Source organism: Cupressus sempervirens, chromosome 10 (assembly GCF_028749045.1).
Source record: "Cupressus sempervirens isolate cs-2001-9-10 chromosome 10, ASM2874904v1, whole genome shotgun sequence".
Taxonomy (NCBI): Eukaryota; Viridiplantae; Streptophyta; class Pinopsida; order Cupressales; family Cupressaceae; genus Cupressus; species Cupressus sempervirens.
The window spans coordinates 532,162,466-532,187,277 of NC_143127.1; the positions used below are offsets into that span (position 1 = coordinate 532,162,466).

The 24,812-nt window shown below is 34.1% G+C and overlaps 1 protein-coding gene across 3 annotated transcripts in view; it reads left to right on the forward strand.

Moving 5' to 3' along the window:
• Positions 1-24,812, forward strand: part of LOC149534986 (NAD(P)-binding Rossmann-fold superfamily protein) — a 329,460-nt gene that overhangs the window by 301,576 nt on the left and 3,072 nt on the right. For 2 of the 3 annotated variants that reach the window (XM_089807115.1, XM_089807117.1), the window contains exons 11-12: positions 13,214-13,300; positions 13,458-13,573. In XM_089807115.1, the coding sequence (XP_089663241.1) occupies positions 13,214-13,300; positions 13,458-13,573 (203 nt within the window). Of the gene's footprint in view, positions 1-13,213; positions 13,301-13,457; positions 13,574-14,866; positions 15,210-24,812 lie in introns of those variants that run through there. The other variant, XM_089807116.1, reaches the window with a different exon arrangement.

Genomic DNA, 24,812 nt, shown 5'->3' on the forward strand with positions numbered 1-24,812 from the left:
AGTCGTTCTATTAATTAGAGCCCCACGAAGCACTCCCCCAGGAGCTAAGCATCTGATCACAATCTCTCCTTAAGAATGGCATAAATTGGGAATTAGGATCTTATAAGTTAATGACTTACAAGAATGAATAATATTCTTATCATGGTTTTGGAGTACTAACATATGATGCAAATCTATTTGTCAAGGAGCTAGTCACCACTGACTCCGGTAGCATGAAAATGGTAATTAGAGGAAGGAATCTACCAAAGTTTTTAAACATGTGTATGCATCGTGTTTTCATGCATAAATGTGTATACTTGGTGTCTGCATCGTGTCTACATACACTAATTATATATATTTTGTGCATGCTTCGTGTTTTCTTATATCCTAATCTATGTTTCTTAGTGAGTGCCAAGAGTTAGGGACATTCTCAATGAGTGTCAAAAATAAGGGTGTTTTTAAAGAGTATCAAGCATCATGAACAATTTTCGAAAGTGTGAAGATTAACGACATTTTGTCAAGATTGGATCAAGGGCATTCTCAGTGAATGTTAAAGTTAGGAGGACATTCTAATGAATGTTGTAATTTTTAGAAATGAATTGAGACAAGACTCTACATCTTTGAAGATTTACTCATCCAAAAAGAAAGCAACACTTAGCAAGAGGAGAATCACAAGTGTTCTACTACATCAAGATAAGTTCCTTCTTTAAAATCATTTTTAGTAATTTAAATCTAATCTTGTAATAGTTAAATTTATATTTACAGCTATCTAATCCCCAAAATTGAAATTGTTGTTGCAAGACTGATCAAATCACAAGGAGAAAATATTGAATTGCTTGAGGACAAGCAATTTTGGGAAGGGTGGACTGTAATTTCCCCATTTCCGAGATGAATTTTAATAATAATAACATAGTTGAATATAAGATTACAAAATATTAATAAATAAAATATAATTATAACAATAATAATAATGTTGATTAAAATAATAATGATAATAATACCCTCTAATATATTATCATCCAAATTATTATAACGATGAAGGAAAATATTGTTATTAATATTATATATAATGTAATGTAATAACCCATCTACAAAAAGAGATTTAATTAAATCTTAAAAAGATGTGAACCATTCGAGAGTGGATGATTAAAGAGATATAAAAAGGAAGTGCACAGTGGAGAACAAAGGGGGGGATATGGCATCTACAGCAAAGGGTAGAGGATACTTGACGGAGAAGGAGATAGTACAAATCATCGCAGAAGATATAGAAATTCATCAGAAATTAAGGAAGGCAATATAGGCAATGAAGAAATGGCATAGGAAGGACACTTAGTATTGATTGGTGTCTGACTAAGACTACAAAAGACATCTCAACCCATATAGGAAGATCACCCTCATATAAGAGATATCATAAATAATGGAAAAGACAGGTAGTTAAGATGCAGACGTATGTATTGGGGGCGGGGGGGAATAATGGAGATCAGTAGCAGAGACTGACAATTACAATTGGGTAAGCATTGATCAAGGACACGATATTGCCATTGGTTAGGAACATTATTTTGAAGGAAACATCCTTACATCACCCAAATAATTACTTGGTTATTCATACCCACATCATCACAACAAATAGACATCAGTCTATGAAGAAAGTGACAAACCCAGTCAACATCCAACAGGATGGGAGATAGAGAGGTTTTAAATAAAATATATAAATAGCAGCGATTAGATACTGGAAGGTGTCAATGGAAATAATCGTAGAAATGTCTTCGGAAGATATCTAGCAGCACATTAAATTAGCAATGACAATTGCTAGAGAAGAAAAGAACAGAAAATCGATGAATTTGGAATGAAACTACACAATCATTATTTAGACTAATCAAATACTGCAGTCATATCTGATCAAATACTACAACTGGCATACATTTTTCAAATGTAAGATAAAGAACACAAATAATTATATAAATCTTCAGGTCACTGACCTAGTACATATATTACACTAAATTTATCGAATAAGAAATCATCAAGACAGAAAACAAACAATACTGTAGAGACATAAGAGAATAAGACAGAGAGAATGATAGATAAATATCAGTGAACAATCCAGTCAGAGATAAGATATATGAATGGTAGTGACAGACATTGTACAAGACAATTTTATTTATTTATTTAGCAAGACAATTATGAGGGATATATAAAACTCTGCAATTAGAAGAGAACTGAATACATATAAGCAATTGGAATCATCAAATAAGAAGTACAGATAGAAGGATTATTGCGATGGTACTACAAATATTGAAGGGAAGCATATCGTAGTCTATATCTCAGATATCATGTATAAAAAGTGCAGTTTACAGAGAGGAATCTAACAAAAGAAATCAAAGTGGATAACAACAAACAAGTATACCAATAATCAGCCAAGAAACAACATCACTAATTAAACCAACTTCTTGGTCATTCTAAGGTGGTAACCATCCTAGTCACCCAAGGTAGTTAAATTAGTTATCTAATACTAACAATCAAGGAAGACTTACCAAGAAATAATATATTTCAGCTTATGGGCCAAAATTGGCTATTACAATTTTCTCTACAATATTTGACATCGCAGATAAATACATCATAAAAGAGATATACCATCCATATGTTATAGAGTGATAATCATGTCTATGCTATATAGATGATATTGTCTTTATTCAAAATTGCTTGACAAGGGAAAAAAAAATGTCGTAGTATAAGAAAGCTAAACTCATACCTTCAAAGAATTATTGGGAAGAAATCGATTGCAAAAGTAGTCGTTTGAGAATATCATTCTCATATTATGAGCTAGCTGAGCAAGGGACATTACACTATGTTCCCTTTGTCCTAACGAGCATGTAAGACCCCTCGAAACTGGTTGACCAAGTCTTTGTTCACTTTCATAACCTCGTAGAATGTACTTCTCTATGCATTGATATGGTTTGTCCATGTAAATGAATATTTATTTTCTATCCCCTAACAACATGTCCTTTAAATAAAACATTGTGTTTTTATAATGATATAATTCATTATTTTATTTTAATAAACCTTTCTTATTCATAATCTGACTGCAGACCTTTCTTTTGTTTTATTTGTCATTTTTGTTTTGTGGCACTTCAATCTGCAACTCATAATCGAATTTGTTTTTCCGTCACTAATGCGCCATTTTTCTAATCACGTTTCTTCATTCGCTCCTCAGAAACGAAGCAGTATATGATGTTCTTCGGTCTGGGTTGTACGTTGGGAATATGCCAAATTATATGCCCTTTTCCAAACTATATGATATATTATTTTTGCTAATCTAATAACCGTCTCTTAAGTAGAAAGTATATGGTATTCTCCAAATTTTACATCACAAGATTCTGGCTCACACCTGATAGGGTGGGTGTCCAAAATCTTGTATTAATTATGTAACTCACGCCTCAAGTAATGCCTACCTAGATTTCCAGGTGGCTATCCCCGAAGCTGCTAATTCTTGCTTTCATATTTACATAGACTATTGTATGTTATTTTCCTTCAAAGCAAATTATGTTATTATTCCAGTGCATCCTGTCATAACCCATTAAGGAGCATTTAGTTTCATCTTCTGATGGTTGTTTATACCTTAAACTCCATCGTAATTCATCATGCAATATGAAAGTTGCAAATTTCACCCTTCACAATCTTATTGATTGGATCTTGGGAGTCATCTAAATGAGATGGACTGACAATCTGAGAAGAACTCTCCTTTCAAGTATATCCCTTCATCTCTCTTTGTATAGTGGGCGGTCATATTCCGTAAGCAAAGGAGATTGATGTTGTACTTGAGATATTCGAGATGTGTTCTTTGAACGCGCTTATTCTGTTGACTTACTTCCACTCATTGTGGAGTTGAGAGTACTCTTGCACTTTATTCTTTTATGACTTTCAGGATAAGATAGGCAATACTATTACCATACTATAGACTTTACACAGTTCAATTGTTTATCATCATGAAATTGTGATTCTTGCCCATTTGCATGTGTAATTTTCAATCTCTCATGACATCCATCTACGCCTTATATCATCTTTATGTTTTATTTCTTTTGTCTACTAACTATTCAATTGAATCTTATTTGAGATTCCTCCTTTTGAATCTATCTCTACTTCAAAGCTATCTTTTATTCATGTATTTAGTCTTTAGGATTTTCCTTAAACGGTTAAGTTTTTTTCAAAGGAACCTAGCTCTGATACCATGTTAATTTCTAAGATCATTTCTGCAAATGTAGAATCATTGCCATTGTTATTGATGATGTCCAAATGCAGATTTGGATCTCATATAAATGTGAGAGGAGACATGTCTCTATGGTGTAATCATCATTAAAATAATAGTATATTAACATGAATAATAATAATATGTATAACAATATCTATATATATATTATATACTATAATATATGTATATATTTCATACAATAATATATATGTATTATATACAATAATATATATTATTAACATGGATAAGTATATATAGGAAATGATGATTACCAATAATAATAATGTACATCAGATCAAATCAATCCGATTGAAGCTACAACTTTAATAGCAGTAGCTTCCATAGGTGAGATTGATGCATGTATGGAGTCACCCAGCTGTGATGCTAGTGATCTAGGTGTTATGTTGGAGTTAGCAAAGGTTGGTTTAAGCTCTGGCATTATTGATTCATAACATGACATTGTGTCATGTACATAGGGTCAGGTGAAAGCAGGGGATGTTCAGTTAAGAGTTGTGGATGTGGATAGTATGGACACCCCTAATGATTCATTTGAGGATGCTATGAGTTGTTGTGGGTCTGATATTTGTTGCTTGATGTTATGTGATGACTCCAAGGGGTTTTTGGATGGGTCCCAAGATTGATGCTTACAGGGACTTACTACTGAGGGGGAAAGTGAGACAGGTGAGGAGTTTGATACCATGAGGGCTTCCACTTCTTTGGATGAGTTGGTAGGGGTATCGGGTAATTGTACCTCAGTTATTGATGTGTGCGAGGACGGCAGTGCACATGATGTTAGCGATCATGGGGTGAGCAGTTTTGATTTAGTTTCCTATCGCAGTGTAGTTACTGAGTTAGAGAGCTTGCATAGGAGCCAGGGGTTACACAGGCATCATGTGACTAGTCAAATGAAGGTGAGTGATAGTGACATCTCTTCAGCTCTTGGGCATTATGATGCTATCATCAGATGTTAGCCACATCTCGTTGGGGTGCTCGTACGTCAGGTGAGCACGGTGATAGTAGTCTTTCCCTAGCAGGAGGTTCATGCACTTTGAGAGGTTGTCAAGATCTTGATGCATAATTATTCACAATTAGTTGCTAACAAGGATTACCTTCTGGAGTGGAGTAACACCTAATATGAGACATCGTTAGGGAAAGAGGTGGTTGAGCTCACCCATGAGCTTGAGCTGATTGTGGACTCTCTTCAGTATACTCAGTTGGCTCTCCAGGAGTCACAATCACGATTAGATGAGGTGACCGTGGAGTTGGAGCATGCTCGTCCACACTAGCCACAAATCCAATTCAACTTCAAATAGTAGTGGTGGTTGGTGAGTTTACTTCCACGGGTAGGGAGGATAGATGTGGTGACGAGACAGATACATTCATCCGAGTGTGCAGTGGATAAATAGGAGATGAGAGCATCAGTGGAGGACTGCAAAGTGATCCCTATTGTGCCAAGTTCTTCAATAGTTAGCATGGCAATAGGGGACACTTCAGAGGACTGTGTGCCAGTTCCTGACACTACTCCCTCTTCTTCTCAAGATTTGGGTAGGGGATCACTTGATGTGGATACATGCTCTCATGGAAATTTGTTTCCTTCTGCTAGAAGAAAATTTGTTATTTCATCTCATACAGTTGATAGCATTAGACAATTAGCAGTGTCGCAATTTTAGAGGGATTAGTTGTAGATTGCAAGGGAGTAGGTTGACACTTCCACATATAATTTCTATAGCATAGAGTCTTTCATGGAGTATCTATTGGAGAGTGTTGATTTGCAGGAGGAAGAGATTGTAGAGACCCTGGCTAGAATGCTTCTGCCTAGGGATTTTGTGGTTGGGTTTGCTGAGAGGATTGTTGAAGATCCTACTCAATTGGTAGTTCAAAGTCAAAGATTGGAGATATCTCCTGATTCTTAGTTTGGTATTGATGAGCCTCTAATTGAGATTGGTGATTTTTACCAACATTACACAATGAGGAGAGCTTATCATTTCACTTTTGACCCATAGGTAGAGGATTTTGTTCACACATGTGGGTTGGCCCCATTTTCATACCATCCATTATGGGATGGATTGGCATATCATCTTTTGCAGATGACATTAGCAGTTGTGAGTTAGATCACTTGCAATATCAACACACCAAAGACAACTTAGCAGAGGATGGAGTTGGTGGTAGTGTTTCAGGTACCCATGGTTGTCACCATCTCTGCAATGCAGTTGGGTGTGAGTGTCAATTATAGGCTCTAGTGCTTACAAAGTTGATGCTTCAAATGGTTTGAGTTACAATGAGTTGTTTACTTCATCAACGCTTACAGTTAGTTTCCATATGATTCTATTATTGATATAAGTTATTGCGTGTTGGTGCTACTAAAGTCAATTGTGTGCGACAGAGATATTACACAGTTTTACCCTTGGGATCCAGGTGCAATGTGGTCAATTTGCTGCAAGATTGCTTGGGGACAAGCAATCTTAGGGAGGGAGGACTGTAATGTCCCTATTTTTAGAAAGTCTTTGTAATTGGCTAGGCTAGTTCATCATTGTAGCCCTCTTCAGCTGGCAATGAGATTTGATGGTCTCAGTTGTGGACTTGCTATTTTAGTAAGTCTATTTTGGGCAGTTCCCATACTTGGCAGTGTAGTTGGTGTCATTGGTAGTTGGTCATCACTTGCATTGGATGGAGATATTTATTGATGGGTTCATATTTATTAATTAATTAATGATGCTTTACTATTATTAAGACACTTTATATTATTTAATGTTATAAAATGTAATTGTGAAGAATCTAAGTGCCGAATTGTGTTATAAATATCAACCAATTGTTAGCAAAATAGAATCCAATTGTCTATTTTCTTTTGTTGTCTGGTTGAGAGAATTTTGTGATTTGTGTATTCAAATCCCTTGGTGAGGTATAAGGGTTTGAAGGCTAAGGTATTACTCCATTGCTGAAGTATAGTGAAGTTTGGAAATTGTGAGTTGTGAGTTTTGAGAATTTCATTGTGGCTTCTCCTATTGTTCTTACCATACCTTAGAAGTCAATTACTTGGTAGCAAATCTAGAGTTTGTTAAGTTTTTTTTCTAATGTTGAGGGTTCAAACCATTTGGGAAGAGGCTGTGATTGCACCAGCTTTACTGATTGAGGAGTCAATTGCATTTAGAGGAGGTTTGTCTCTGAAGGGAATCAAGCTGCATTTAAATGTTAATGGCCCGCGTTTATAATTTTGATGCCTGCATGCTTTTATTTGAGACCTGCAATTGCATTTTTGGGGCTTGTGTTAGCTAGCCTTTGGGAGGCCTGCATCAGCACTTCGAGAGCTGCAAATCATTATTGTCAACCTGCGATCACCTTCTAGTGGTTTGAGTTTGACCTTTGAGGGCCTGCATTCATCAGAAAGAGCCTGCAATTCAGTTCAGAGGGCCAGCATTCTTGTTGACAAACTGTGAGGCTATTGTTGAACTTATTGATCACTCTCCAGGTTCTTTATATTCTGTAATTGTTATTTCCAGTACTGTTACAAATTGTGTAGTTTAAAAATGTGAGGAAAGTTAAAACTATGTCCTCTTCATCTCATTCTTAATTGGGAATTTTGTAATACTACCTCTAATAATGAAATTTAATATAAAATTATAGCTGATAAGCATTCGATAAATTAATAAATGTATAATGAAATAATTAATTGATTATAAAAAAATCTATAAATTGATTTAAGTCTAAGATAAGAACCCAATAAATATATTTAAATTTAATTAGACATTTAATATATATAATATATATTGTTAGAACATAAATGATAATGCAACTTCATATAAATTAAATTAGTTATAAAAATACACCTAAACAAATTATCCAATTCCAATTCTAATAATAATAAACAAACAATTCATATTAAATCTAAACAAACATTACCTAATATTTATTACATTAGTAGGCACGATGGAAGCCATGGAGATAGTCGCAACCTCTTAATAGACGGTCATATAAATAGGGGGGAGCAATATTAAAAAATAAAAATCATACTAATAAGGAGAAAAATGGTACAAGTTTTCACATCAACTGCCAAACATGCAATACCCAACATGGATTACATCAGCATCAAGATCAAGAACATAGGAGAGAATTGAACAATTTATATGAGCATATGACTTCCCATGTGGCCTACCCCATGGAAAGTACAAAGAGGGCATTCAAACAAAAAAGAAGGGTTTTGACCATATATTCATGGCACCAAAAAAATAATAATAAAACAAGGTGAAAGCATGGACCAAGTAAAAGAGGAATAATATAAATACTACGTGGGAAATAGGAAATTAAGAGAAACTTGGAGAATCCCGATATTATAGGGTGACTCAACTATGAAAGGATTTCAAGCAGTGTTTGAACCTGATCGAGCTGCATTTAAATGTTAATGGCCTGCGTGTATAAGTTTGAGGCCTGCGTGCTTTTATTTGAGACCTGTGATTGCATTTTTGGGGCTTGTGTTAGCCTTTGGGAGGCCTGCATCAGCACTTTGAGAGCTGCAAATCATTATTGCCAACCTGCAATCACCTTCTAGTGGTTTGAGTTTGACCTTTGAGGGCCGACATTCATCAGAAAGAGCCTGCAATTCAGTTCAGAGGGCCAGCATTCTTGTTGACAAATTGCGTTTAGGAAAATAAGAGGCTGTTGTTGAACTTGCTGATCACTCTCCAGGTTCTTTAGATTGTGTAATTGTTATTACCAGTACTGTTACAAATTGTGTAGTTGAAAATTCTAAGGAAAGTTAAAACTATGTCATCTTCATCTCATTCTTAATTGGGAATTTTGTAATACTACCTCCAATAATGAAATTTAATATAAAATCATAGCTGATAAGCATTCGATAAATTAATAAATGTATAATGAAATAATTAATTGATTATAAAAAAATCCATAAATTGATTTAAGTCTAAGATTAGAACCCAATAAATATATTTAAATTTAATTAGACATTTAATATATTAAATATATATTGTTAGAACATAAATGATAATGCAACTTCATATAAATTAAATTCGTTATAAAAATACACCTAAACAAATTATCTAATTCCAATTCTAATAATAATAAACAAACAATTCATATTAAACCTAAACAAACATTACCTAATATTTATTACATTGGTAGGTACGATGGAAGCCATGGAGATGGTCGCAACCTCTTAATAGATGGTCATATAAATAGGGGGGAGCAATATTAAAAAAAAATCATACTAATACGGAGAAAAATGGTACAAGTTTTCACATCAACTGCCAAACATGCAATACTCAACATGGATTACATCAGCATCAAGATCAAAAACATAGAAGAGAATTGAACAATTTATAGGAGCATATGACTTCCCATGTGGCCTACCCCATGGAAAGTACAAAGAGGGTATTCAAACAAAAAAGAAGGGTTTTGACCATATATTCATGGCACCTAAAAAAAAAAAAAAACAAGGTGAAAGCATGGACCAAGTAAAAGAGGAATAATATACATATTACGTGGGAAATAAGAAATTAAGAGAAACTTGGAAAATCCCAACATTATTCAGTGACTCAACTATGAAAGGATTTCAAGCAGTGTTTGAACCTGATCGAGCTGCATTTAAATCTTAATGTCCTGCATGTATAAGTTTGAGGCCTGCGTGCTCTTATTTGAGACCTGTGATTGCATTTTTGGGGCTTGTGTTAGCCTTTGGGAGGCCTGCATCAGCACTTTGAGAGCTGCAAATCATTATTGTCAACCTGTGATCACCTTCTAGTGGTTTGAGTTTGACCTTTGAGGGCCTACATTCATCAGAAAGAGCCTGCAATTCAGTTCAGAGGGCCAGCATTCTTGTTGACAAACTGCATTTAGGAAAATAAGAGGCTGTTGTTGAACTTATTGATCACTCTCCAGGTTCTTTAGATTGTCTAATTGTTGTTTCCAGTACTGTTACAAATTGTGTAGTTGAAAATTGTAAGGAAAGTTAAAAATATGTCATCTTCATCTCATTCTTAATTGGGAATTTTGTAATGCTACCTCTAATAATGAAATTTAATATATTTTATAGCTGATAAGCATTCGATAAATTAATAAATGTATAATGAAATAATTAATTGATTATAAAAAAATCCATAAATTGATTTAAGTCTAAGATTAGAACCCAATAAATATATTTAAATTTAATTAGACATTTAATATATTAAATATATATTGTTAGAACATAAATGATAATGCAACTTCATATAAATTAAATTAGTTATAAAAATACACCTAAACAAATTATCCAATTCCAATTCTAATAATAATAAACAAACAATTCATATTAAACTTAAACAAACATTACCTAATATTTATTACATTAGTAGACACGATGGAAGTCATGGAGATAGTCACAACCTCTTAATAGATGGTCATATAAATAGGGGGGAGCAATATTAAAAAAAATCATACTAATATGGAGAAAAATGGTACAAGTTTTCACATCAACCACCAAACATGCAATACCCAATACGGACTACATCAGCATCAAGATCGAAAGCATAGGGAAGAATTGAACAATTTATATGAGCATATAACTTCCCATGTGGCCTACCCCATGGAAAGTACAAAGAAGGCATTCAAACAAAAAAGAAGGGTTTTGGCCGTATATTCATGGCACCAAAAAAATAATAATAAAACAAGGTGAAAGCATGGACCAAGTAAAAGAGGAATAATATACATATTACATGGGAAATAGGAAATTAAGAGAAACTTGGAGAATCCCGACATAGGGTGACTCAACTATGAAAGGATTTCAAGTAGTCAACACTAAAATAATGAAGTTTTTAAGGTATGTTTCTAATTTTAGTAATCCCACATCACTTATATATTAACTTAAATTATTTTAGATTATAGAACAGAGTATTAATTAGGAAATATTATATTTTATGAAAGTTTTATTAGTGGAGATTATTTATGAGGAAGACTTTAATATTATATTTAAGGAAGATTATTTATAAGAAAGGCATAAGTTTTTTTTTTTTGTGAATAATCTTTACGTATATGCAAAGTAAATGTATAAACATGATGTACAAGGAAATGATTAAATTGTCAAGATTAAGAGAGTCCTTTTAGGAAGAGAGTGATCTTAATAACTTAAGATCAAGAGAGTCCCATAAGGAAGAGAGTGATCTTAATATGGTTTTATGGCTGGAATATTCCGTAGATGTTAACATATGCATATGTGACAAGGGCCTTGGATAGAAATTGTCTCTTCTAAGAACAACCTTATAGGGAGCTTCATAGAAGACAGAGAAGTAATTGAGAACCTAAGAGTCCTCAAGAGGGTTATCGATCCCGATATGGAGACGTCTTTAAGATTGGGGTTTTGGATAGAGGGTTGAAGAGTTTATTATTGTTTAAATTTTAACATTTATTTTGCAGGTATTCCTTGTCCCAAACTAACCTTAGTAGTGGGGACATTACAAATTTCAATTGTTGAAGCATTAATATTCAAATCAGTAATAATTGAAATAGTTAGTTGTGAGATATTTCATTAATATTCTCCATATTCGAATTTTGTGAGTGTTCGACAAAATGCCAAATTGTTGATTAATGAGAGAAATTGATGTTTGTGAAGCTGTAATCTGCGGAGGGTTATTACAGCCTATTGAATACTCAGTGAGTATATTGAAAGATATATCAGAAGCAGCATGCAAAATTTGCATATTCTTTATCACATATCAGATATGGCAAGCAATAAAAGGTACTGCGATTTCCCTCAATCAATGCATGCAATACCAGTATATCAGAAACGACAAATATATCATAATTAATCTTGATCGTTAGTCATAATTAGTTTTTGTTAGAAACTATATTGCAACTTTATTTGGAATTAAGCCTGAAATAGCAAAAAATCATTAAAACATATTCTTTTATACATAAGAATTGTGAAGAATTCAGCAGTGTCATATTACAGAAAAAGGGGACATTACAATTTGTATCAGAGTTACCTTCCCTGCCTAAAAAGTGAGTGAACGACAAAATATTTATAACATACAGCAGAAGAAGAATAGGACTAAAACAAAATACACAAATGGGTTAGGAAGGAAACATTAGTAAGTAGACAAATTCGTAATTGAACAAAGGGGACTACAAAGCTAACTCACACAATTTATAGACATATTAACTCATATGACACTCAATTGAGCAAACTAGAGCAATAAAGCACCAGCCGGGCGAGAAGAATGAATAAACACAAAATGGAAGTCTGAAAATACAGTTCCCGTCCTAGAATTCCCAACCTTACACCACAAGAAAATAAAATAGGGGAAGAAGGTGATTTTCAAGAAGAAATGTCTTTCAAAAAATATTCTGACAATTGGAGATGGTATTATTTGTCTTTTATTGTTCTAGATTAGTGCCTGGGTGGACAGTCTGAAGAAGAAATCCTTATCATTGCAGAGGATCACCTAAAAAATAATGGAAAAGAGGTCGATGACAGTGATTTTTCTGTTTTTAATGCTTCATGCCTAAGTCTGAGTGAGGAAACTAACGACATACCTTTTAGTCCCTTTTGGTGAAAATTTATGCACCATACCATGGTTGAATTGAAGAAGAAAATGAATGCTATTATCAAGGCTGAAGAAAGGGGCTGCTGAGAAGATGCTAATGAGTAAATTTTGTGCTTTATATATTGGTTTCTGTATTTGACTGAATATGTGCTATGAGTTTTGTACAAGTGATGCATCTCTTAGCTTGTTTCTCAATTCGTCTGGTTGAGTGATTTGGATTGCTTGACATGCACTTGTGTGGCTTGGTATTGTCTGGGAAATACTTTTTGTTGTGCTTTGTAATCTACTGCTCTACAAACTCATATTGTTTTCTTGCCAATCTATTGAAGAAACAGCCATTGCAAAGTAATTTATGTGAATTTTATCTAGTAAGATATCCTTAAATGTCTAGAATGGATCTCTTGTAAGGAATGTTTAATGGTATTGGTTTATAACGTCTCCACATTTTAAGTAAATGCAGGGATACAATTCTCTTAAAGATTATTTTCCAACAATGGAGATGTTGCCAAATCCCCAATGTTCCAATTTAGCTTGTCGAGAACGTCAGGTATGACCGTAATTGGTTAGCTCAACTAATTGTTTATGGTTAATCAAAACCGTGCATTTAAAAAATCATTTGTTATTTTTATGGAAGAGAAAGAGACTAATTTGTAATGCATCAATTCAAGAAAATCCTAGATTTGAGTGTTTTTATTTCACTGCAGCAAGAATACATTCAGATGAAGCCAGCAAGAGATGCTGCAGCAAGGCTTAGGGAAGAAGCAGAAGCAGCTGTTGCATGTGATCTTCCAGTTCATGATGATAACGAATGGAATATAAGGTGATTATTGTTGAAACCCTACGCTACTTATAAAAGGTGGATCTACTTTAAGTGAACTGTTTAATTTCAAACAAAACGAACTAATCTCATAGATACCTTCATCCTAAAATAAAAAAGCAAGACACATGGATGAATGTATGTGCTGGAAAATTGCATTGAACCTTTCAAATACACAATCCAAAAGTAAGAAAAGTTTCTGCATTCTGAGGAAGGAAAGAAATAAGTTTGTAACAATCATATTAAGAGAACTCCCCCTTACTTTACCTTCTCACCTCCCCTGACTAATATATATATATATATGTAAAAATATGGTATCTATCTATATACTGTTTCTTTCAGTTAATTTTCTTTCTTGGTTTGTGTTGTTTTCTATGCCTCTTTTTCATACCTTTGTTTTGAGTTCACCTCTCTTGGCTGATTTCTATTTTATACACACACATAGGGTCTCATAATATATATTTATAGTTATATGCACATATTTTTCATTTTATCCATATCACTCTCTTTCTTTGTTGGTCTCTGTTCTGGGTTGTGATGATTTCTTTGCCTTGTTATATGACCTTCTCATGGGTATAAGGTCCCTATGCAGCATTTCTTTAGGCCTTTTCAATCTTTCCAGGCTTTCCCAATCTACCCCTATTCTCTCTACCGTTTCATGATTTTGTAGGTTATACATGTCATCTTTCTTTTTGCCTTGTATCATCATTTTTTGAGCTTGATCACTTGTTCAGTGTGTAAAGTATCCTGGAGCTATCTAGTTATTATGTTTCTTTATTTTAGTAGCCTTAGTAACTTTTTCTCGATATTGTTTTGTGATTGTCCTAGTTGCTTTACTGTTACTGATGGACACCTCTATTAGGATGAGGGTGAATAATAGAGAGATGACATTCTGGGGAGTTGTTATCCTAGATAGGATAAAGAAAATTCTGAGTTAAGAACAATTAAATAATAAGGGCAGTAATGGTTCATATCTCTTTGGTAAAGAAGATTGTAGTTATTCATTTATCTGAAGGCAATATTCATATTTAATTTCAGACCTCTATTTCAATCTAATATTATATGGTTTTCAATATAATTTTGCTGGATAAAAGAAAATAGTGTTTATTAATATTGTTTTCTTAAATTGGCGTGCAAAATTTACTAAATTTTGGAGCAAATATCCTAAGGGAATATTTCAGTGGTATCGTAGCTAAAGTTTATGCCTGCTTATTTAAAAGAAAAACAGACCAGAATAGGGTGGCATATTCATTGGTGAATTTACTTCAGAATTCACATTGGTGCTTCATTTGACAGTTTGTGAAGATTATGAGAGCTTGAAGGCTTTTTAAAGTTCTACAGGTCGGGATTTAATCAAACCACTGAGCCATTCTTAATGGCCTTGCCTGTGTGTGTGGTGAATAGATTAAAAGTTAGATATTTACTTAGCTTACACAGGAACCTCTTTCACTGTATTTTCTTTGTGAAAGAACATTTTATAGTTATATTATTATCTAGTGTGACACAAACTGGCCCAACAGGGGATTGGTGATTTATTTCAATTTATGCTCTTATTCTGCAAAGATAATACAGTTCACTCTAGAAATTATATTGGAGGATGTCTTGAAATTTGAGCAAAATGAATGTATTTAAAGTCTAATGCCTTCTAATGCGTTGCTTTTCTGAAGACTATGGAAAAGGGGATATTGTTTGTTTAACTTATTAATTCTTTCATGGGCATTAAATTTGGACAACTTGATTGTTGAGATAATTTATTACCAAAAATGAGTCGCCTGCCATTTCAGAAGAAGAGTCCGATTTGGTGACAAGTAACATTTGGAAACTGCTGTGGTCACGGTTTTCAGGGGTATTGGATTCAAACAAGACGGGTTTTGATGAGTTGCAAAGATATACAAAATGAACTTGTTTCTATCAATCAGAACATAGTGTAGTTTATTGGAAATAACTTTTCTACCCAGCCATTTCTGTTGAACTGTATAGGAGTGTTGTGCCTATGAAGACTTATGTAATCTCCCTTGGTAATTTAAGATCATTTATTATTTAAGTTAATCTCAATTCTTATATCTTAAGTTAGATTGTTAAGAAAATGCATTGATTTCCATAAATATATAATAAGTAGGGACAATCATCCATTTGTATTATGTATTAAGCAATTTAATTTCATATCCTATCTATATTTCTTGTTGCTAAGCTTGATCCGTTATTACTTTGTCCTAAAGAAAAAGGAGGTCTGAATACAATCAAAGGCTCTCAAAGACCACATGAGAGATTTTTTCAATGTTAACAGGTCCAAGCCGTTATCCTATCTTGGGATTATGCTTGCAAGGCACTTAGGTTGCCCATTACTTGCTCCATGAGTAACTGAATTCTTTCTTGAAATAAGAGGAAAGAGTATCGGTAACACCCCTTTTACAATATCTCTTAACATCTTGCTTACCCTGAGTTGATCTAAGGAATAGTGAGAAGGGGGAGCCTTTTTAAAGTAGGAGAGACTCCGTCTCACACGTTGTGGCTGCTAACCCTATTTTATGACTAAATTTGCATAAACTGTTAGTTGCCAAACATCCACCTAACACCTAGAAGGTCGACAAGTTTACAAATCTACAACTTTCATCTGTGCAAAGAGTCGTCGACAAATTTGCAACTTCCAAGTTTTGTTAATCAAACTAAATTTATGAAACTCATTCGTAGAGAGCCATCATATGCAGAGCCATTGAATTGGTCAAGCAAACAAAGTTTATGAAACTGGCTATCGGGTACAAACCAACCTAGCCATTGGACTTTTTAAAATAAAATCTAATTGCTCTAAATAAAGTTGATAACTTTTTGATAGTTTTTAAAAATATTTTTTTTGATTTTAGCACGCTTTTTTGAATAAAATTTTGGCAATTTTATTATTTATTCCACTACGATATTTTATTGCGATTATATTGTAGGCCTCCTTGTTCTGCGAGATATTGCAACATAGGCGATATTTTGCCGATTTTTCCCAACTATGATCAAATATTTCTTTTTTGATTATTATTTTTTCTAATAAATCTTTTTTTATTATAGGTAATGTGTCGAAGTTTTGATTATTTATTATTATCTATTGAAATTAATTATTATTATGTATTAAGTTTGAGAAGACTCAAACCCAATACCTCCCAAATGAGAAGCTCACAATTTACCATTGTGTTTTAGGCTATTGCCTTTTTTTGTAATAAATCTTATTGTTTATAAATTCAACTCTATATGGGAATAGGGACATCACAACTTCCTCTAATAGGAATCACAATATGCATGAGTTTTCTAATAGTTGACTCTCTTGTCTGTGTGGAACAACAGTTGAAATAAGGGGACATGGAGAGTCTTAATATTAATGTTTGTGAACCTCTCTTGGCACGGTGTGGGTATCCTAGTGTTCCGAAATCAAAAAGACATCTTCTTCCTTTGTACATTGTTATTGTATTGTTGTATGAATGTTAGTGCAAGCTTTGTTAAATCACAACTATTCTACTCGCAATAAGGGAAAGAAGCATTTACAGTGCTAATGTTTTAAAGTTGTTGTCATTGAGATGCAAGCTAGATTAAAGGATTGTAGGACTTCACGTTTACAGGTGTGATTGAACATTGCGAGGAGAAATATGCGAGAAGACTCATTGATGGGAAATAATTTGCAAAAGCTTTTGTGTTGGAGAAGTTGTCCTAGAAGTTGGATCAGAGAGTCTAATGCTATCCTGTCTAAGATTGAGGAGTCTTTGTAATAACTCCTAGGATATTTTTACCAAATGATCCACTATCAATAATTTACATGCAATTGATTTCAATTATTCTAAATATCATAAATATTAGATTAGGAAATCAAATATAAATATTGCATTTAAATCTTCAAAAGGGTGACAAAAAAAAATCTAATTGTAGCCACAAAACTTACAGTCAAATTAGATAGCCAAAATATGAATTTGAAGCACAAGTGAGACACCTAAGTGATATCTTCAATAGACAATGTGTTTTTGTCCACTGCCTCAAAGCTCGTGGGTTGTTGTCCTCAAATTGGCTGAAAACAAAAACTCCCAAATTCTACAAGAGGAGAGAATAAATCAAATATAAAAACAAGCATAATGAGAATGAACTTCTCAATGTTCTTTAGAACCACAACCTTGTGACTCTTCGTTTTCCCTTTTGCCTATCTCTTCATATTCCTTTTCTTCGTCTCTTTGTATGGCCCCTTTTAAATTAAAATGGCTTATTAATTTTTCACTATGCTCCATTAAGTTATTTTAATACTTCATTAAAAAATTAAACTATGTTGTCATTTGATTTGATATAATTTGACAACTTTAATTTTAATTATTTAATTGACTCCTATGTCCCAAAAAAGGGACATTACAGTTCACCCTTCCTAGAGATTGCTTATCCTCAAGCAATCTATATTTGCATGTTGAAACCAAATGCCAAGATCCCATATCAACCTCAAGAATGTTGCTCCACTAATCCGTTGGCAGCTGCACTACTCTAATATAAACAACACCATGCTTGGAATTGTGTAGTCGCTCATCAAAATTCAACTGATGTAATGCACCAAACATGTTGATACCAAGATCTCTAATAATCTGTCTGTCATAATTGTATAGTAGCGTTTGAAGGATGTAATGGGCACCCTAGAAATGCCCAAAAACTAAACCAACTACTGATAGGAATTTAGTCAAATAATTTGCATCCAACCCTTTATTTCTCCATTAAATGTTTAAACCTCTTTATGGCTCTGGAAGTAAAATGTTTGTTTATTTTTTGTGTCTTTGCATAGATTTGAAATCACATAACATGAACAAGAAGGAATTTATAATAATATGCAAACTGAAGATTGAACTACGGCTGAAAAAATATTATTTTTCAAACTAATAAAATCAAATACATCGCAGACTTTTCAACTTACTAATTACTCCAGCATTATAACATAATGTTCCAGTAATGACTTCCCATCTTGCTGCTATAGTAACATGAATAGTGTCGTGCTACAGTGATGTGAATAGTGTCACGCTACAGTAACGTGAATAGTGTTGCATTATAGTAATGTGAATGGTGTCGCACTATAGTATAATGTCTTCAATCAGTCCAAGATCCTCATAAAATCATCCCTTCCCGAATGGCATAAGCATCGGACAAGAAGCAGGGAGGATGATATGAGCAAACACCCAATCTGCTTGTAGTTGGAAATGCACCCAATTTGTCTGTTAATGAAGCTCATAGAAATGAATTCCAAAGGCCAAACTCCAAGGGAATGACGTCTAGAATGTCACAAGAGAGGATAGACGTCCTCTAATGCCAAGAACAGATCTGCAACTCACACATCAATTTTCTTCTCATATTCAACCTCTCGAATGAAACTACTCCTTTTTATTCTTTCTCCAAGGGTCGATTCAACTCTCATGAGCAATGTGGGATAAAAGATGTGTAATATAAAACATAGTAAAATATTCACTTATGTCTCCCTTTAGGTGGCCTTTTTGATTTGCACACAATCCCATAAAATTTAATATTAAAGTAACACTTTAACATTGTACAACTAAATTAAATGTTACTTTAATAAAGCTTCAAGCATAAAAATATATTACCTATCGGACCCCAAACAACACGAGTGATAGCTCATCGGAAAGCTTTCACCAAGGAGTATCAAATCCAATCACCAAAATTAGCCTCCCCTATGTCCTGCTGACTTAATAAAAGTATTAAGTATGCTTGAGACTGAGTAAATCAACTCCGTTTTGGTCCAAACTGGAGATGACTAGGCCAAAACACTCTAGGATCCCTTTAAAACCTTCGTTAGCCCTTGGGACCATGTAGAACTAAGCTAACACACACACACTTGGTCAATTGCTAAAGTGGGGACATTACAAAGGAGTTATCAACATTGAACGAAGCTCCTACTGCAACTGATCTCCCCTTGAAGTGCATAACACCCATCACAGGCACACAATGAAACATATCAGTCCATCCTGAGCTGCTGGTGTAAAAATCAAACTGTTCAAAGACTAGTACAGAAGAACTAGTACAATAGTAACCAATCTGAGATGTCACTGCATACATGGGAATCATGAGGAAGAAAGTTGCTGAAAAACCGTCTCCCCCTAATCATATCATACCTACTATCCACCCTCAACTAAATACCACTCATGAGGTGAAACAAAGAATCCAGTCAACTCACCTATAGATCAGATGTTTGTCAATAATCACCTCCAAGTTACCAACATAGAAATTTAGATATCCCTTAGTAAAAACAATAGTTGAATCCATGCTGATTAGAGCCTCTTTGGCTGCCCTTTTTTTCTACCAACCCTAAGTGTCCTGACACATGACACAAACATGCTCCCTTCTCGTTTGGTTCTTACTTTTCTTTAGGATCCTGTACCCCAGCCAATTGATATTAGTTCAGTTTCAGTCATGTTCTCCTTGAACCTTTCAAACATATGCTCAATCAACCCTTTTGAGAGCTCATAAGCTCATAGATGAGATTTTCAGCTCCTTCCTCTAAATGGCCAGCGAGTCTGATTCCAACTTCCTGCAAATATCATCATCCTCATTGAGGATTATGGGCATAATGGTTTGCACACAAGCTCTTACATTGTCTACATGATGTTTTTTGATTTCTGTTAAGAAGCATTGAAACATTTGAATGAAATCATTACATTTAATGGCAAATGATCTGACTTTTGACATTATTTCTAAAATTTTAGCCCTCCTAACAAAATTAGGGTCTTTGACATCATGTAACCAATGGAATCGCATGACAATGCCTTCCTTAATACATCCTCATAATAGGGTGCTACAGGAGTTGTTACTCCAAGTAACTCACTGAGACATGAAGCAACTGCAAGTCTAACATCTTTATGTGGATGTTCCATAAACTTTTGCTAGACCAGAATCCAAAAGCCTCCTCGAGACAAATTTGAGTCTAATACCTCCAACTTAGGAACACCATCAAGAAACTCTAGGGACTCCAATTGTAATCCAATCACATGGAGACCATTTCCGTCTTTCTTTTCTTTCTGCAGATCTCTTAGTTGTTCACCATAAAATGTAATTAAATTCTCCTAAGGAAAAGATACTTTTCAAATGTGCCAAACCCTCGTCTTAATCTGCACACAGATGAGTTTATTTTGTCAAACAGTTTGCTTGCTTTGGGTTTAAGAGAATTTTCTGATGGTTTTGTTGTTTATTTTCTGCACATTGCTTGCTCATAAATAACTACAATCTTGAATGAGTCATCAAGAGATTTGCATTTTGAATTCCCATGAATGATAATTTCTTAATTTAATTCTGAGATAAGTTTTAGTGATGCATAACAAGGTATCTTGATCGATAGACCTTCAACAGTTGCAGATTTGAACAAACTACAGAGATGCTGTGTTAAAAAGATAGTTGAAAATAGAGAATGAAGTACCTTATTTGCTGAACTTGATAACAGTAGGTTTGCAAATACCTGGAGTGTCTATGTCTATAATTTCATTATTACTTGCAATCGGAAGCATTTAGAGCAGTTTTCAGCATTCTTCGAGCATTAACAGTCTCAAGACTAGCAATGCCAACTTCAATAAAGCCAAAATACCCCACCTACAATCTCTCGCTGCACTACGGTTGATTGACATGAAGGATCACAAGATGGCAGAAAAAATGCACACGAAGCTCGAACCCCTGTATTTCCTATTGAAGAATTAGCTGTCTTTTACTGGCAGTGCTTCTGAAAGCCACATTAAAATATTAATTGCCAAATTCAAAGTTTATAGCCCTAAGACAAAGTCCAACAAAACACACTTCGCAAGATAATTCCCGTTAACCTTCTGTCTGGCGAATACAAAATTCCCAGTTTCCGGTGCCTTTAAATGGTGATATATGTTCCAAGCACTCGACTGTATGGGTCAAACCCCACTCCTTGCAATATTATGATCTCCACTTACAACTTCTGTTAGAATATTTCCTGTCCTGCCTAAATTTTATGTTACTTCAACCTTCCAAATCGAGATTTAATGCATACATTTTACTTCACTGTACATTAAAATTAAAAAATTTCAAAACCTTATATTTATAAACGCAGCCAATATTTAATCATTGTAGACTTTTATGACCAAATACTAAGGTGGGCAACGTTCCAATTGTTCCCCACTGTTTGCCTAGAAATATATTTATCTGTGGTACCAAATAGAGTCATGACACAATTTTATTCATGGTACCATGCACAGGAAAGAACTCAACTAAACCTCTGCTGATTAAAGATTGTCGCCCAATAATGAGTTTTCTTCTCTTGTATCAAGAAAACATCTACAAGATTTATCACTGAAATATTCCCTTAAATTAATTCACACTAGGAGAGTCCTCCGGATGGATATCACCGCTAGCATTAGAAATGACTTCCTGCTTTTAATCTGCTACTGCATATTGTGTCATTGGCTATATCTTCACCTTTCCAAAGAAAATATCAATGAAACATATTGTCTCTAATGTATGCATGGGACGATTAAATATATGGGCAAGTATGTAAGCAATTGTTACAACAATTCTTGATATTCAATTAAGTATCAAAAGCCTTGATTTATTAATGTCTGCCCACCCTATATTTGACGCCCAGCTTTAGAGAAAAATACAAAATGCACACCAAATTATTGATCAAGCCCAACACAAAATAATGGTCCTGGGCATTTTTTATTACGAGAAGCAAGAAAGCTAGTAGAAATATGTATTCAAGCAAATCGATAGGCAATGAGAGGGTCGCTGAATATCCAGAGAAGTGACTCAATAACCAAAGAACTGGAATCTGTAATATCATACGAAATGCCCGGCTATCTTCACCTTCGACTTCTTTTCTGACATTGTTCGACAACATTAGAAACAACCACGATATTTGATATAATGTCTGCCGATATTGTATAGTTTGGATTTAGTATTTTCCAGGCAATAAAATGTTTCTCAATGTTTTTGCTGAAGTATTTTGTCTGCCACTTTTGACTTTAATAATTAAATAGCCCAACCCTTATAACATTAGTTTCTCCAAGCGAACCAATACTTAATACATAAGTTCACAGAAATGTAGAATTGTTCCCATTGCCAGAGAAATCGGGTCCACTCAACATTTTATTATTATTATTATTTTTTCTAGACTTCATAAGTTGCTCCTCCGTATTATTTCCCTTACCTCTGCCAAGTTTAAAAAATAAATCTTTCAGACAACAAAGTAAATCCTTTCATATAAATCGGGCTCCTCACTGTTTAAACCATTCAAACTTGGAATATTATTTTCCTCAGATGACTTTTATAATAATCTCCGCAATACTTTACCCAACTCGATTTAATCATTGCAATCACCAATATTTGTTAAACCTCAAATTTTCGATGAAGAATAAGAGTGAAGCCATCAGTCGCAGAATTATAGTCATGTGCTTCACAACAAGGTCTTACGATCACACAGTTAAATTCTGATAGCACTTTCACAATTTGACTTGCTGTGGAAATTATCTCCTACTTATCAATTGATGAGCTTAAGGGGCTTTCTAATGAATGATTCATAAGGCACAACACTTGGTGAAGGTTTTGCAAATGAGGTTGCAAACTTTGGGTTTAACCATGGAGGAAACTCCGCAGTTATGCTCGCTTAGGTTGGAGTAGTACTAGGGTGGGTGATCTTCCGGGAAGTCCCGGTGCTTCACCCCTATAAGCATCACCTAGATCCAATGAGTGCTAAGTGTTCCATTTATTTTTGTGAGAGATGGATTCATGTTGAATCACTACTCATGAAACATAGGTCAATGAGTTTGACTCAAAATCACACAGTTAAATCCTAATAGCAATATCACAATTTGACTTGCTATGGAAATTATCTCCTACTTATTGATTGCTGAGCTTAAGGGGCCTTTTAATGAATGGTTCATAAGGCACAACACTTGGTGAAGGTTTTGCAAATGGGGTTGCAAGCTTTGGGTGTAACCATGGAGGAAACTCTGTAGTTAAACACGCTCAAGCTGGAGTAGTATTGGGATGGGTGACCTCCTGGGAAGTCTCGGTGCTTAACCCCTATGAGCATCACCTAGATCCAATGAGTGCTAAGTGTTCCATTTATTCTCATGAGAGATGGATTCATGTTGAATCACTACTCATGAAACATGGGCCAATGAGTTTGAGTCAAAATCACACAGTTAAATCGTGATAGCAATATCACAAGGTCTAACAAATTTATTGCATCAATTAAGGCCCCAATATATAATATTTTGAATAAATCACCCACATCAAATTCAGTCATTCAAATCTACAAATATTTGAATTTTTATTACTCGTGAAATCTCACTAGCTAACAAGAAAACCAGCTCTATTACCACTATAATATGTCCCTAGGATATTTTTTCCAGATATTTCTTACCAAATGATACACAAAAATTTTAACTTTAATTTACATGCAACTGCTTTCAATTAATCAAACAAATTATTCTAAATATCAGACTAGGAAATGAAATATGAATATTGCATTTAATTCTTAGAAGGGCAACAACAAAATATCCAATTGTAACCACAAGACTTACAAGAGACAATGGATTTCTATCCGCTACCTTCAAGCTCAAGGATCTTTGTCCTCAAACTAGTTAAAAGCCAAAGCTCCTAAATTATCCAAGTGGAGATAGTAAATCAAACACAAAAGTAAGCATAATGAGAATGGGCCTCTCAATGTTCTTTTACAATTAAAATTACTAATTAAAATGTACCTGTTATCTATCTCTTTATTTGGCTTCCTTCAAATTAAAATTACTATTTTATTATTCACTAAGCTCCATTAAGTCATTTTAATGCTTTATTAAGTAATTAAACTAAGTTGACATTTGATTTGATATAATTTGAAAACTTAAAATTTAATTATTTAAATGACTTCTAATGTCTAAGTAGGAGACATTATAGTCTTCCTTTCAGTCCACGACTATGGAAAGCTAAATAATATTTATTGGAAGCATGGTTTTGGGTGTTTGAATTAGTAATGAACAACATGGAATCAATACCATTAACATGGGAAGTTGTTTCCATTGTTGAAAAAAATGTTTCCTTAGCCTTTGCTATAAGACCCAAAGCCATAACAAATATACTCCCAATATCATTAGTCTTGTGTGTAGCTGAGAACTTTATAAATGTTGAAGCATATATCTTGCTAATTGGTTGAAGGGTTTTTTCAAGGCATTGAGCCTTTTCATGGCTCCTATGGGGAATGAAATCAAGAGCTCCACGAGCA